Consider the following 13,078-nt stretch of genomic DNA (forward strand, 5'->3'; position numbering starts at 1 on the left):
GTGGCACCCTTTGTTTAATTCTCCTTGGTTTTGATGTTTCGTTTCTAAATTGCACCGATGCCTGCCGACCACCCAGATAATTTGCGGTCCACCTTTTAAGACATGGGGGAAGGGTAGACCCTTCCAGGTCTTGCAGTAACGAGCCATGGTTGACCGTATCAAAAGCTTTTGATAGGTTTAGCGCTACGAGTACTGTTCTATGGTGGGGGTATTGATTTAAACCGCAATTTATCTGGGTGCTAATGGCATTTAGCGCGGTGGTAGTGCTATGGAGTTTTCTGAAGTCATGCTGATGAGAGGCTAGCTGCAAATTTGCTTGGAAATAAGGGAGCAAAATGGCTTCAAGCGTCTTTGCTACTGGCGATAGGAGAGATATCGGACGATACGACTCACCTATGTTAACTGGTTTCCCAGGCTTTCTCGGGTATGACAAAGGTGGAAAGAGACAGGTTGAAGACATGCACTAAATATTTGAAACCCTCTTTCCCTAGGCTTTTAAGCATCGGCATTGCTATGCCGTCTGGGCCCACTGCTTTGGATGGTTTAGCGCGACCAATGGCGTCCTCAACCTCTTTAGCGGTGATGGTGATTGGTGACGCGCTGAATTTGTATTTATGTGCGTGTCTATTGTGGCTCTCCGTCTATCTTTGTCGACCGTAGGATGCATTATATATTGTCGGCAGAAAGCGCTCGCACATTTTTTCGCATCCGACAGCACTTTGTCGCCAAAGGCGATGGAAGCTTTGTCTTTGTGCTTAGTCGGATTCGATAGGGACTTTACGGTGGACCAAAGTTTACCCACACCGGTAGAGAGGTTACAACCTCTTAGATGCTCCTCCCATTTCGCCCGCTTGTGTTCGTCCACAAGCAATCTGATGCGTTGGTTTATACCCCTTACTTGGGGGTCGCCTGGATCAAGCTGTCTTATAAGGTCACGTTCTCTCGCTAAGTTTGCGGCCTCCGCCGGGAAGTGGGGCCGGATTTCGGGAATACTCCCGGCGGGAATGAAACGTGCCGAGGCGGATTCAATGACCTTACGGAAGGCACACTCCCCTTCTCGGGCATCAGTCGGGATAGGGAGGGCAGCAAAGCGGTTGTCTGTAAAAGATTTATATTCTTCCCACTTTCCTTTTTTAAAGTTTATGAAAGTGCGTTTTTCGGTAACAATGAAGTCAACGGTACGCTCGAGCGAAATAAGTATGGGCAGGTGGTCGGATGCCAATGTTACCATCGGCTGCCAGTTGACGCAGTTTACGAGTTCTGCGCTCACGATTGAGATATCTGGCGAACTGTGACAGCTTCCTACCATACATGTGGGGGCGTTGTTGTTGTTGTTGTTATAGCGATTAGGTTACTCCCCGAAGGCTTTGGGGAGTGTTATCGATGTGATGGTCCTTTGTCGGATACAGATCCGATACGCTCCGGTAACAGCACCATTTAAGTCCTGGCCCGACCATCTCGGGAACGATTTATATGGCCACATTAAACCTTCAGGCCATCCCTCCCTCCCCACCCCCAAGTTCCATGAGGAGCTTGGGGTCGCCAGAGCCTCGTCTGTTAGTGAAACGGGATTCGCCGCTCGAAGGTGAGGTTGACAATTGGGTTGGAGAAGCTATATATTGCGCTACACAACCCCTTGAGTCCCCGTGTGGGGGCGTCTCCGTTTATTGTGCAGAACGTCGTTTCTTCTATTTGATCCGCCAACATCTCACCCCTACTGTCCGCCCGCAAGTTTGAATGCCATAGATCGTGATGGGCATTGAAATCGCCTAAGATAATGCGATTGTTGCCAGTGAGTAATGCTTTGATAAAAGGGCGGTATCCACTGGGGCAACAGGTGGCAGGAGGGATGTAGATGTTGATGATTTATAGGTTTGCATCGCCTGACCGGACAGATAGGCCTTGACGTTCTAAGACTAGCGAAGGACCATCAAAATCGATAACACTCCCCAAAACCTTGGGGGTATCTTTATCGCCACAAAAAAAAAAAAAAAACACGACGTAGACGGGGTGAGCACACAGATTAAATATAGTCAGCCAAGTATTGATTAATGTTCTCAACCTTTGTTGCCGAATATGCAAAGAAAAATAAAAAATTAGTAAAAAACCGTTTCGTGATAAAAAATTACTATGTAGATTAGTATTATATACTTCATTACAGTCAATACAAAAAAAGTTCACCCCCTTCCCCCCTGGAACCGCGCATGTTTATATCAATATTATCAAACTATTTTTAAAAAAGATTTTGATTGGTACGGTGCGTGTGTCCGTCATGGGCTTCGATATAGACCAGACATTGAAAATGTCTATTCACGATTTAAAAGGTTCTGAAAATAGCATGAAAGTAAAGCCAAATATTCGGATATTCGTTGAAAACTAAAATTCAAAAGCATATATGACACTACTTTATTTTTGCTTGGATTCCAAGCTAAAAAAACTGACGAAACTTTATCGGAACTTCAAAACACAAAAACAATTTCTATCATGAAAAAGCGAGACCACTATTCCCCCAAAATTAGTGAGTTTGACATGTTTTTGTTTATGTTTTACATTTTATTTTTACATTAACACTTAACAATAAAAGCAATGCAAATAACACGCGAAAATTATTCCGGTCTCAAATTTAAGAGAACGGGAGCAAAGCAGTATGCAACATAATTTATTTAACGCTCTGTTAAACAGAGAACATTTGTTACTTAGCAACGTCACATTGCTTCTCGTTTAAATTTTTTAGCTACTGCCAAACAAATTTTCATTCTCAAGCAGGTAATACTTACAGGATGCAAAATTTTAATATAGATTATTATACTCAGTTGTGCTTACTCCCTGTTTTGCCCAAACCCACAACTGAATGTATTATGTTGTTTCACTATTCTGCGATTTCTTTGTTTTAAATAAATCCCGTTTCTTCTCTAGAGCAATCAAACTTCCACATACAACAATACTGAACAATTACATCACAACCACTTTGTTGACCAAGAGCTCATAAACGCTCTCCAAAGCTCGAAGATGAAAAATATTTATATATTTATTACAGTCTTTGGACTTAGATTAAATCTATGAGATCAAATTTATACTTCATACAGTCTTTGGATTTTGCATAATTGATTTTGGTTTATAAAATGTATTTCTTTTTTACCTAATATAGGTACTCCTTTACTCTTGAACTCTTCCATATTTTTACAATCTTTTAAGTCCCTATATAGTTCATTTTATTCTCTTAATCCCTCATAATATATACTCTTTTTATCAAATTCGGATTTTACAATTGGCAAGTGGAAATTATTTTTGTTTCTTGTGTTATAGTTATGGACATCGTTGTTGTATTTTACACGATCATTTAGATAATTTGGTAGGTTTCCTAATTTTGTATTGGGTATGAATTTCAAAGTATAATATAACACAAGCTCTTTTAGACAAAGCCAGTTCAAGCTGTTTAGTAGCTCTTATATGGGAGTGTCACAACGTTTCTTTAGAATAAATCGCATCACCGTATTTTGTTTTTTTTCTGCAAATTATTTATACTTGAATCAGCTATTGCAAATAGAATCGTTGTGCAGTATTTAAAATGAGGTTCAACGATAGACTTATAAACCATTGTTTTATAGTACCGGCTTACGTGCTTGCACGTCCGTATCATAAAACCTATCTTCTTTGAAACTTTCCCCTCTACATATTTAAGATGCTCATCAAACTTTAATCTTTCGTTTCTATTTATTTGGTTTATTCTTTTTAATGGGATATTTGCTATTTTTAGGGTTACATTGTCAGCTCCAGAGTGTATTTTATTCATAACTATCCATTTTGTTCATCTGCAAATAGTCTTATTTTACAGTGACTTAAACAAGTTTTAATATCATTTATGTATATTATGGACAGAATCGCGGCTAGTACTGATCCCTGTGGTAAACCTATTTCAACTTCTATTTCAGGAGATGTCACGTTCCTAATTACAGCTTTCTGCACGCTAATAATAGATTAGATTAGATAATGAGATGGCTTAAAATATAGTATCTGTAGATCCTCATTATGAAGTTTCCGAACTTACTAATATATTTGCTGAAATTGACAAAATATTTGAAAGCCTTAATACACGCTTAGCGGTATATGAAAACATTTTTACATATTATCAAAATATTCGCTTTACATCTCCTGAGCAGTTTAAATTAGCCTTCAAATATTTTAAATATTTCCTTAATCCGTTCGGCCATTTTAAGGTTATTGCGATTTCAAAAATTCATTTCGATCATGTATCGTATACCACGATACAGGCACTGACTTTGAAACTAAATTAAACTTAGTTCAAAACAAAAAGCTGACTTGAACACTCAACGATATTTTTAATTCCTCATTGGGGTACCTTTTATTTTTAGCAATTTACAATATGATCCCCTGAAATTTTGTTTGCTTATAAGACGGTATTGAATATAAGCTGAAATGCAAATCCTGAAAGTATGGAAGTCGTATTGATTAGGTGTTGTGAACAAGGTGAGAGCGCAACATACCAATGGTCGTAGTGCAACCATCGATATGTCTATCTGTATCAAAGGGGAATACTTCATTTGTTTTATATTAGATATTGGCCTTGTTTGATAAGCGCCTAAAATTTACTTTCTGGCCACCAGTTGGTTAGGGGGCTTAGAATATACCCGCGGTAGGTATGCCTGTCGTAAGAGGCGACTAAAATACCACATTGATTCAAGGGGTTGTGTAGCACAACCCTCTCAAGGGGTTACCAGCGCAATATATAGCTTCTCCAACCCAATTATCAACTTCACATATCCGTGGCGAATCCTGTTCAATAACAGCCGAGGCTCTGGCGACCCCGAACTCCTGATGGACCTTAATCGTTCCCGAAATGGTCGGGCTAGTACCTTAATGGTGCTTTGTTACCTGAACGTACCGGATCTATATCCGGCAAAGGACCATGCACATCGATAACACTCCCCAAAGCCTTCGGGGGTGTCTTTGTCGTTAATACAACAACAACAAGGCCTTGGGGGAGTGTCCTTATCGCTACAACAACAACAACAACATTTACTTTCTGGGATGTTTGCTTGTTATGTAATATATATGTGAATTGCGACCAATTAATCCCAATTCATAAATTAATTCATTTTAATAAAATTATATTTTTCTTTCTAGGAATGTGAGGAAATGGTAAATTTGTTACGTGTGGTAGAGTTGCAGCAAATATTATCATTTTTGAGTATATCCTTTGCCGGACGTAAAGTCGATTTACAGCGTCGCATTATAAATCTGCTACATTCAAATTACGATTTGCTATCACATAAAATACGTGAAGTTTACACGCAATCGATGTAAGTTTGTCTTCTAGAAAAAAAAAAAATTATAATATAAAAAACCATTCATCCATTTACAGCGCAGAACAACAAGCACAACAATACGGACCAACAGATCCCAAAAGAATGTATTCACATATGCAAATGCCGCCGGTACAACAAAATCCTGCAGCTGGTCTGCCACAACCCGGCCAACCGGCACCTGTTGGTGCTCAAGCTATACAGGGTGTACCACCTAATGGTCCTGGTGGTGGTGTTGCTAATAATATGGTACCCTTTATGAATCCCATACCAACCCATATACCCATTCATCCTGATGTACGTCTTAAGAAACTTGCTTTCTATGATGTATTGGGTATTTTAATTAAACCGTCATCACTTGTGCCGCGCAATACACAACGCATACAAGAGGTGCCCTTCTATTTTACATTAACACCACAACAAGCAACAGAAATTGCATCAAATCGCGATATAAGGAATAGTAATAAAATTGAGCACGCTATACAAGTTCAGTTACGTTTTTGTTTATTGGAAACATCATGCGAACAAGAGGATTGTTTTCCGCCTAGCGTTAGCGTTAAAGTCAACAATAAGTTATGTCAACTGCCGGTGAGTGTGCTGAATGGTTCATTTGGATGTTATAGTTTTTTTTTGCATACCTTAGATAAAAATAGCGATCAACTCGAAAAATTGTTATGTTCAGAAAATCTGAAAAACTGATATTCTCCAATACGGGACAAAGCAATTTTAATTTTTTACAAAGACTTCCCTAATTTCTGAAGATATTTTAGATAATCGATTATATTTAATTAATACGCAAGGCGGTACTCATAACCAGAGTTGCGGGTAGTGCATTAATGCACCGGCCTTCACTCACACTTGAGTGGTAATTCAGAGATATCGGCCTCACTCAGCTATAGTGGTAGTGAAGCTGAACAATTTTTCAATAAAATTTAAAAGCTGACTCCGTATCGTGTGTTACGATTCGTATCGAAATCACTCAAACATTAAATCAAAATAGCTCTGAAATCATGAGTCCGAATAACGACATATGTGAACTAGAGACTTTGCGTACTAGTTGGATTTATAATTTATCAAAATTTTTATAGTTTGACAGTTTTATATTTATAAATTGAGTGAAGAATGGATCCCGATATGAATCGTGACACACGATACGGGCCCTGGTAGAGAAAATATTTCAGCTTAGTGCACCACAATTTTTCTTCACTCTTTTGATTGGCGCATAGAAAACTTGCAATAATTATATTTTTTATTTTTCATTCAGCTGGGTGGTAGTGAAAAAATAAAACGACTGCAATATTTTTTTTAGTCGTAATGGAGAAAGGCAGCACTTTCACTAAGCTGGAAAAAAATAATGCGCGCTCAAATGTTTGCAATATAACTATGTAATGCTAATGAAAGTGTAATGCAATCAACTATGCTAATAACTTCGAAATTTCAGATTTTTGAGTTAACTTTCTATTGATCTAGGCGTGCGATATGATGTTCTCATACAAGAGTTGATATGATGTCATGTTGATATAATCAGCCCAATTCTAAACTAAAATTCCGTGCGAGTTTTTTCCCTTCTCCCATTTCTCGTATTCTAAATAAAAATTCCTTGTGAGTTTTTTCACTTCTCCCGTTCCTCCTATTCTGAACAATGTTCGAAAACGCGGAAACCGGTTATGGGAGAAAAGTAGGTATTATGAATGTCAGGGAGAGGGAGATTTCTCTGCCATTTCATAGGAGTTTTTTCACTACTTACATTAAAGGGAATGCATCAAAATAATTAAAGGAAATTGGTTCTTTTAAGAAAGAACACTTATTTGCACAAATTTGTGCTAAACTATGTACATTCTACCACAATATTCTCACTGTTAATACAACAACAACCACAATATTCTTTAAGTCGAAAAGTATATCAGAAGCAACGGAAGAGCTCTTTGTATATTTGATGCAGCCATCCAGAAATTGCGCAAGGATTTTTTAAGAAGGCTTAATTAAATTTTGGCATATGGCGAAAGGCGAACTAAACTTGACGTGGCCGACAGAAAATTGCTTTGCAGAATGAAAGAGGCCAACTCCGGCGGATTTGTGTTATCCCGCCTTCTTATGCTCCTCTGTTGATGTTGCTCTGGCACCAATTCATTACTCATTTCAGTGAATACCACATGAAATGCAATAATGTGCATTGTTTATAACTTATTTCTTAATTTCAAACAAATTCGCAACAATAATTAAACTTTTCTATTTTTTAAACAAAATAAGAAATGCGCAACGAAATTTCAATTGACAAAACAGCAGACTTCAAAAATTCGAAATTCCTATTCCCCAATTTTTCTTCTCCCTAGGAGAAAAGAATTGGAGGAATTTTTCCGCGGGAATAAACACCCCTATTCTGCATTTCGATTACGTTCCCGTTCTACGCTCCGCTTTAATCGAAGTTTGGTATTCTGCATTACGACGGAATCGTAAAGAGAAGAGAAGAGCAAATAATTTTTCGAAATCAGCTGTTGGTACGGAATGTGTGAACATTGGAACAAAATAAATTGAAGAAAATTTGTAAAAAACATTGAAAAACGTTTATATTTTATTATCCACGCCATTTTGTACAAAAAAAAAGCAATAGAATATATTGCCGCAGTGTTATATTTTTTTGAGTGAAGTGTTTTCATAATTGTAAGTGTGTTTTTTTCGTTCTTTTGGCCAATTCCCTGCCGTGGCCACCAAGTTTTGTTAAAACGGATTCCTGCACGAAAATAGTTGACATTTTCTGAATTTTAAGGATGCTAATTTCATTGCACTGGTCTAAAATACTTTATAAAGGTTTATTTATTCTTTCCGCAAGGATTGTTTACGTTTTCGCTTCACCTTCCTCTACGCCGGCAGCTTGCTTTGGCATATAACTGGACCCAACGAACAGACACAAATTATAGCTGTCTATTATAATGGAATCAATAGCCGCGGCATTATTTATGGAGTTGGAAAGCAACGCATTCGAAAATTGCCAGGCGAGAATGGAAAGGCAAATATTGCGAGATTTGTGTAATCCATTTGAGATGAGTGACGAATTGTTAGAAACTTAACTCAAAAGTGGTAAAGTTTAATGACTTATTTCTTATTTAGGTTAAAAAAAAACTTTCGACTTAACAAGGATGCTTTCAAGTATGTGTTAGATACTTTTGCTGGGCAAATACCTCCAAGGACTTCGACATCGACATGTTGTTTTTGACCTGGAAACATATAAAAAGCAATCATCATAAAGCCTTCTACGTTTCTTAACAAGTTTTACTTACATTTTTGTTAAAATTCTGTTATAAATCAATAAAAAAATAAAAAGAAAATATTTTTCCGCCAACTAATTTGCAACTTAGAAAAACGGAACTACGATCGAAATGCAGAATACGCAAAATCGAACGATTCGAAGTTGGATCGAAAGAGATTGGAACACAGAATACCAAAATTGCCAAATCGAAAAAATTCCAATCCAAGTCGAAATGCAGAATTGGGCTGAAAAAAAATCCGCGAGAACAAAATTCCGCGAGAATATTTAGAATCGGTCTGAATAGGTATATGACGTGATGTCATTTGATATGCTGAATTCATATGATCTGGAGGCATGCTATGATGTGATGTGCTATCATACGATACCATAACATATAACATGAAGCAATGTCCTGCCATACTTTACACATAATTAATGCTACCTATAAAGGCAAATTCACTGTGTTCAGGGCCCGTATCGTGTTTATTTAAAATAAAATAATAAAAAAAAAATTTTTTAGTTACAACGGTTTTATTGAAAACATTACTTACATTAAGTAATAATAATACTAAAAGCTAGAAAATAATTAGGTAGGTCCTTGGTACTAGTCATCACTCCTCATCAATCTAAGGCGTTGATCAGACAATTAAATAAAAGCATTGGACGCGTCAAATTTCCATTGATAGTCATAAGTAAGACCAACTAAACCTTAATCTGGCTATGCTACGCCTCACATTTTTAGAAATTTCACGCGCCCAACGCTTTTATTTAATTGCCTGATCAACGCCCTAGATTGTGATGACTAGGAGTGTGATGACTAGTACCTAGGACCTACCTAATTATTTTCTAGCTTTTAGTATTAGTTTTCAATAAAACCGTTTAACTTAAAATTTGTTTAAATTATTTTATTTTCAAGTTTTTAGTCTTAATTGCCTATTATTTCTTATTCTATTTAGTTCATTTAGTGACTCATTATTACAAGGACTCTATCCTGACAATTTGTTACAATCTAAGTCCTCGAACTCCAAAGTATTTTGATGTCACTTCTACCGGACTGTATGTAATATTGTTTCGAAATATGGACAGGCCTTTTTCTATTCATGTATGTATTATGTGTTCCAAATATGAGCCAAATCGGACCACAAATACGAGTATTTTTATACTCAGCTGAGCAGAGCGTGGCACCGGCCACTTTTAAACGAATGTAATTTAAAAATTTTGCAAGCTGTAATTTGGCAGTCGTTGAAGATATCATGATTAAATGTGGCAGGGACGTTACTCCTATTACTATATGTGTGCTAAATAAAAATTAGCAAAATCGGATAACGAATTTGGTTGTTAACCAAATATTTAAATATTTATTTTTTAAAAATATTATGTTATTTATTTGAAGTATAAAATATTATAATCAAAAATTTTCTTTTTGAAGTATTCAAAAATTTTCATTTACCAAAAAGTAATTCGATAATAAAATTCGATAAATAAATATTTAAATAATAACCACTATAACGAACACGCCCCCTTAAAAAAGAAAAAATAATTTTAAAAATTTAAAAATTTAAACAAAAAATTGAATATCTTTACAGTATATAAGTAAATAATGTCAGCATTCTACTCCAGTAATGATATGGTGCTACAAAAATAAAAGAAAATTTCAAAATGGGCGTGGCTCCGCCCTCTTTCATTTAATTTGCCTAGAATACTTTTAATGCCATACGTCGAACAAAAATCTACCAATCATTGTGAAATTTGATGGAGGCATAGATTCTGTGACGATAACTGTTTTCTGTGAAAATGGGCTAAATCGGTTGAAGCCACGCCCAGTTTTTATACACAGTCGACCGTCTGTCCTTCCGCTCGGCCGTTAACACGATAATTTGACCAAAAATCGATATATCTTTACTAAACTTAGTTCACGTACTTTCTGAACTCACTTTATCTTGGTATTAAAATTGGGCGAAATCCGACTATGACCGCGCCCACTTTTTCGATATCGAAAATTTCCAAAAAATAAAAAAATGCCATAATTACATACCAAATACGAAAAAAGGGATGAAACATGGTGATTGGATTGGTTTTTTGACGCAAAATATAACTTTGGAAAAACTTTGAAAAATGGGTGTGACACCTACAGTATTAAGTGGGAGAAAATGAAAAAGTTCTGCAGGGTTAAATCCAAAGCCCTTGGAATCATGACAGGAATACTGTTCTTGGTATTACATATATAAATAAATTAGCGGTACCCGACAGATGTTGTTCTGGGCCACCCTGGTCCGATATCTCGAAAACGCCTTCACATAAACAACTCAGGTTCACTCCCTTTTAAAACCCTCATTAATACCTTTAATTTGATACCCATATCGTACAAACACATTATAGAGTCTCCCCTGGTCCACCTTTATGGCGATATCTCGGAAAGGCGTTAAGCTATAGAACTATGGCTCACTCCCTTTTAAAATACTTTTTATTACCTTCCATTTGATACTAATGTCATACAAACACATTCCAGGGTTACCCTAGGTTCATTTTCCTACATGGTGATTTTCCTTTCTTTTGTCTCCAAAGCTCTCAGCTGAGTATGTAAAGTTCGGTTACACCCGAACTTAGCCTTCCTTACTTCTAAATATCTCAATCCTTGCCGCACCTAGAGGGATTTTTTTCATAAAGCGATTTCTGTTTCTGTATGTAATATGTGTTCGAAATATGAGCCAAATCGGACCACGATTACGATTTTTTTTTAACATCTCGATTTTTTCATATGTCGCTTTCTATTCATGTATGTATTATGTGGTCCAAACATGATCCAAATCGGATCACAAATACAATTTTTTTTAATATCTCGATCATTGCGCCACCTAGAGGCGATTTTCTCATAGGTCGCTTTCCATTCCTGCGTGTATAATGTGTTCTAAATATGAACCAAATCGGACCACAAATACGATTTTTTGAAATATTTCGATCCATGCGCCACCTATCGAAGTTTTTTTTTATAATTGCATTGTCATGGGGTTCTGAACTATATTCCAAGTTTGAAACTTGCAGCATCGGGAAGTTACTTAAATTTTAATAATTACAAAATTCGTTCACAATGGCTGGCCGGCCGGCCTGTCAAGTCAAGGATTCACCATTTCAGAGATATTGTGATTTAAAAAATGGACGGTGATGGGCCCAGATCAGAGAACAGCAAAAATCGAACACAACAACGTTCGATTACATTCGGCAACATGATCGTGTTCAATGATCCAACTTGCTTAAACGAACATAATCGACATTGATTTAAAATCAACCAACTTATTGCATGCGTGAATATAATCAATTCAGGTGTTTGCTCGTTTGCCTCAACAGCGATTACATTCATCGGAATGAAAAGGCAAATAAGTTCAGTTCTGCTTTGAATACAAAAGAAAAGTGGAACAAAATCAAACAAATAGGAATTGGTAAGCCCAAAAGTGACCTGTCTCATCCTCCTGATGTCGACATCAACGAAATAAATAATACTTTTGTAAGACTACCTAACTCAGCCGACAATGTGTGTATTGATAACTACTCCGTGCGTGTTAATGTTGACACTAGCCCTTTCGAGTTTGTTTGTGTCGATAATTGTGGTGTTGCCCAAGCCATACTTTCTGTGAAGTCTAACGCAATGGGGCTTGATGGTATATGTTCAAAGTTTTTAAAAGTCATTCTTCCCAAAATCCTTCCCCACATTACTTACTTGGTCAACTCAATTTTGACGACCGGTGTCTTCCCAATATACTGGAAAGCTGCAAAAGTTATTACAATCCCTAAACAAAATAATGAGTATCGACCAATAGCCATACTCCCTTTCCCCTCTAAGCTCGTTGAACGTATTCTACATGGGCAAATCGTATCATATGTACATGAATACAAGCTCCTGTCAGACAGTCAGTCCGGTTTCAGGCCAAAGCGGAGCTGTACAACGGCACTATTATCTGTGACAGAAGAAATTCGTGAGCGAGTGGATGAAAGTTACATTGCCTTCTTAACACTTCTTGACCACTCCAAACTTAGGTGTAATTTTTAAAAAAACATTGACATGGAAAGACCATATTTTTAGAACGGTTGGGAAAGTGTATGGAATAATTCGTACACTATGGTTAACACAGTATTTCACGCCTTTGCACATAAGACTACTTCTGGCTAAAGCGTACTTAATACATACGCTACTCCATGGTTGTGTGATTTACTCAAACTGTGACTATCTGTGCAAGAACAAATAAATGTTGTTTACAACAACATTGCTAGATATGTTTATGGGTTGAAAAGATTTGACCAGGTATCTCAACATGCTGAAAGGTTGCTAAACATTTCTTTCGAAAATCTTTTAAAAGTCAAAACACTGTCCTTCCTCCATAAATTGATACACATGAAGGAACCTGACTATCTATATCGTAAGCTTATTTTTCTGCAATCATCAAGATCGGTGCTTCTTCTTAAGCACATCAGATACAGCTCGCTAACCTCTGAGCGCCAATTCTTTGTTACT

General features: G+C 36.9%; 1 protein-coding gene across 9 annotated transcripts in view; it reads left to right on the forward strand.

The window, feature by feature from the left end:
- Su(var)2-10 (E3 SUMO-protein ligase Su(var)2-10) overlaps positions 1-13,078 on the forward strand; it is a 274,287-nt gene that overhangs the window by 17,372 nt on the left and 243,837 nt on the right. For all 9 annotated transcript variants that reach the window (XM_067774718.1, XM_067774716.1, XM_067774717.1 and 6 more), the window contains exons 2-3: positions 5,146-5,321; positions 5,384-5,912. In XM_067774718.1, coding sequence (XP_067630819.1) covers positions 5,146-5,321; positions 5,384-5,912 — 705 coding nt within the window. The remainder of the gene's footprint in view (positions 1-5,145; positions 5,322-5,383; positions 5,913-13,078) is intronic.

This window comes from Eurosta solidaginis, chromosome 3 (genome assembly GCF_040869045.1).
Source record: "Eurosta solidaginis isolate ZX-2024a chromosome 3, ASM4086904v1, whole genome shotgun sequence".
Lineage (NCBI taxonomy): Eukaryota > Metazoa > Arthropoda > Insecta > Diptera > Tephritidae > Eurosta > Eurosta solidaginis.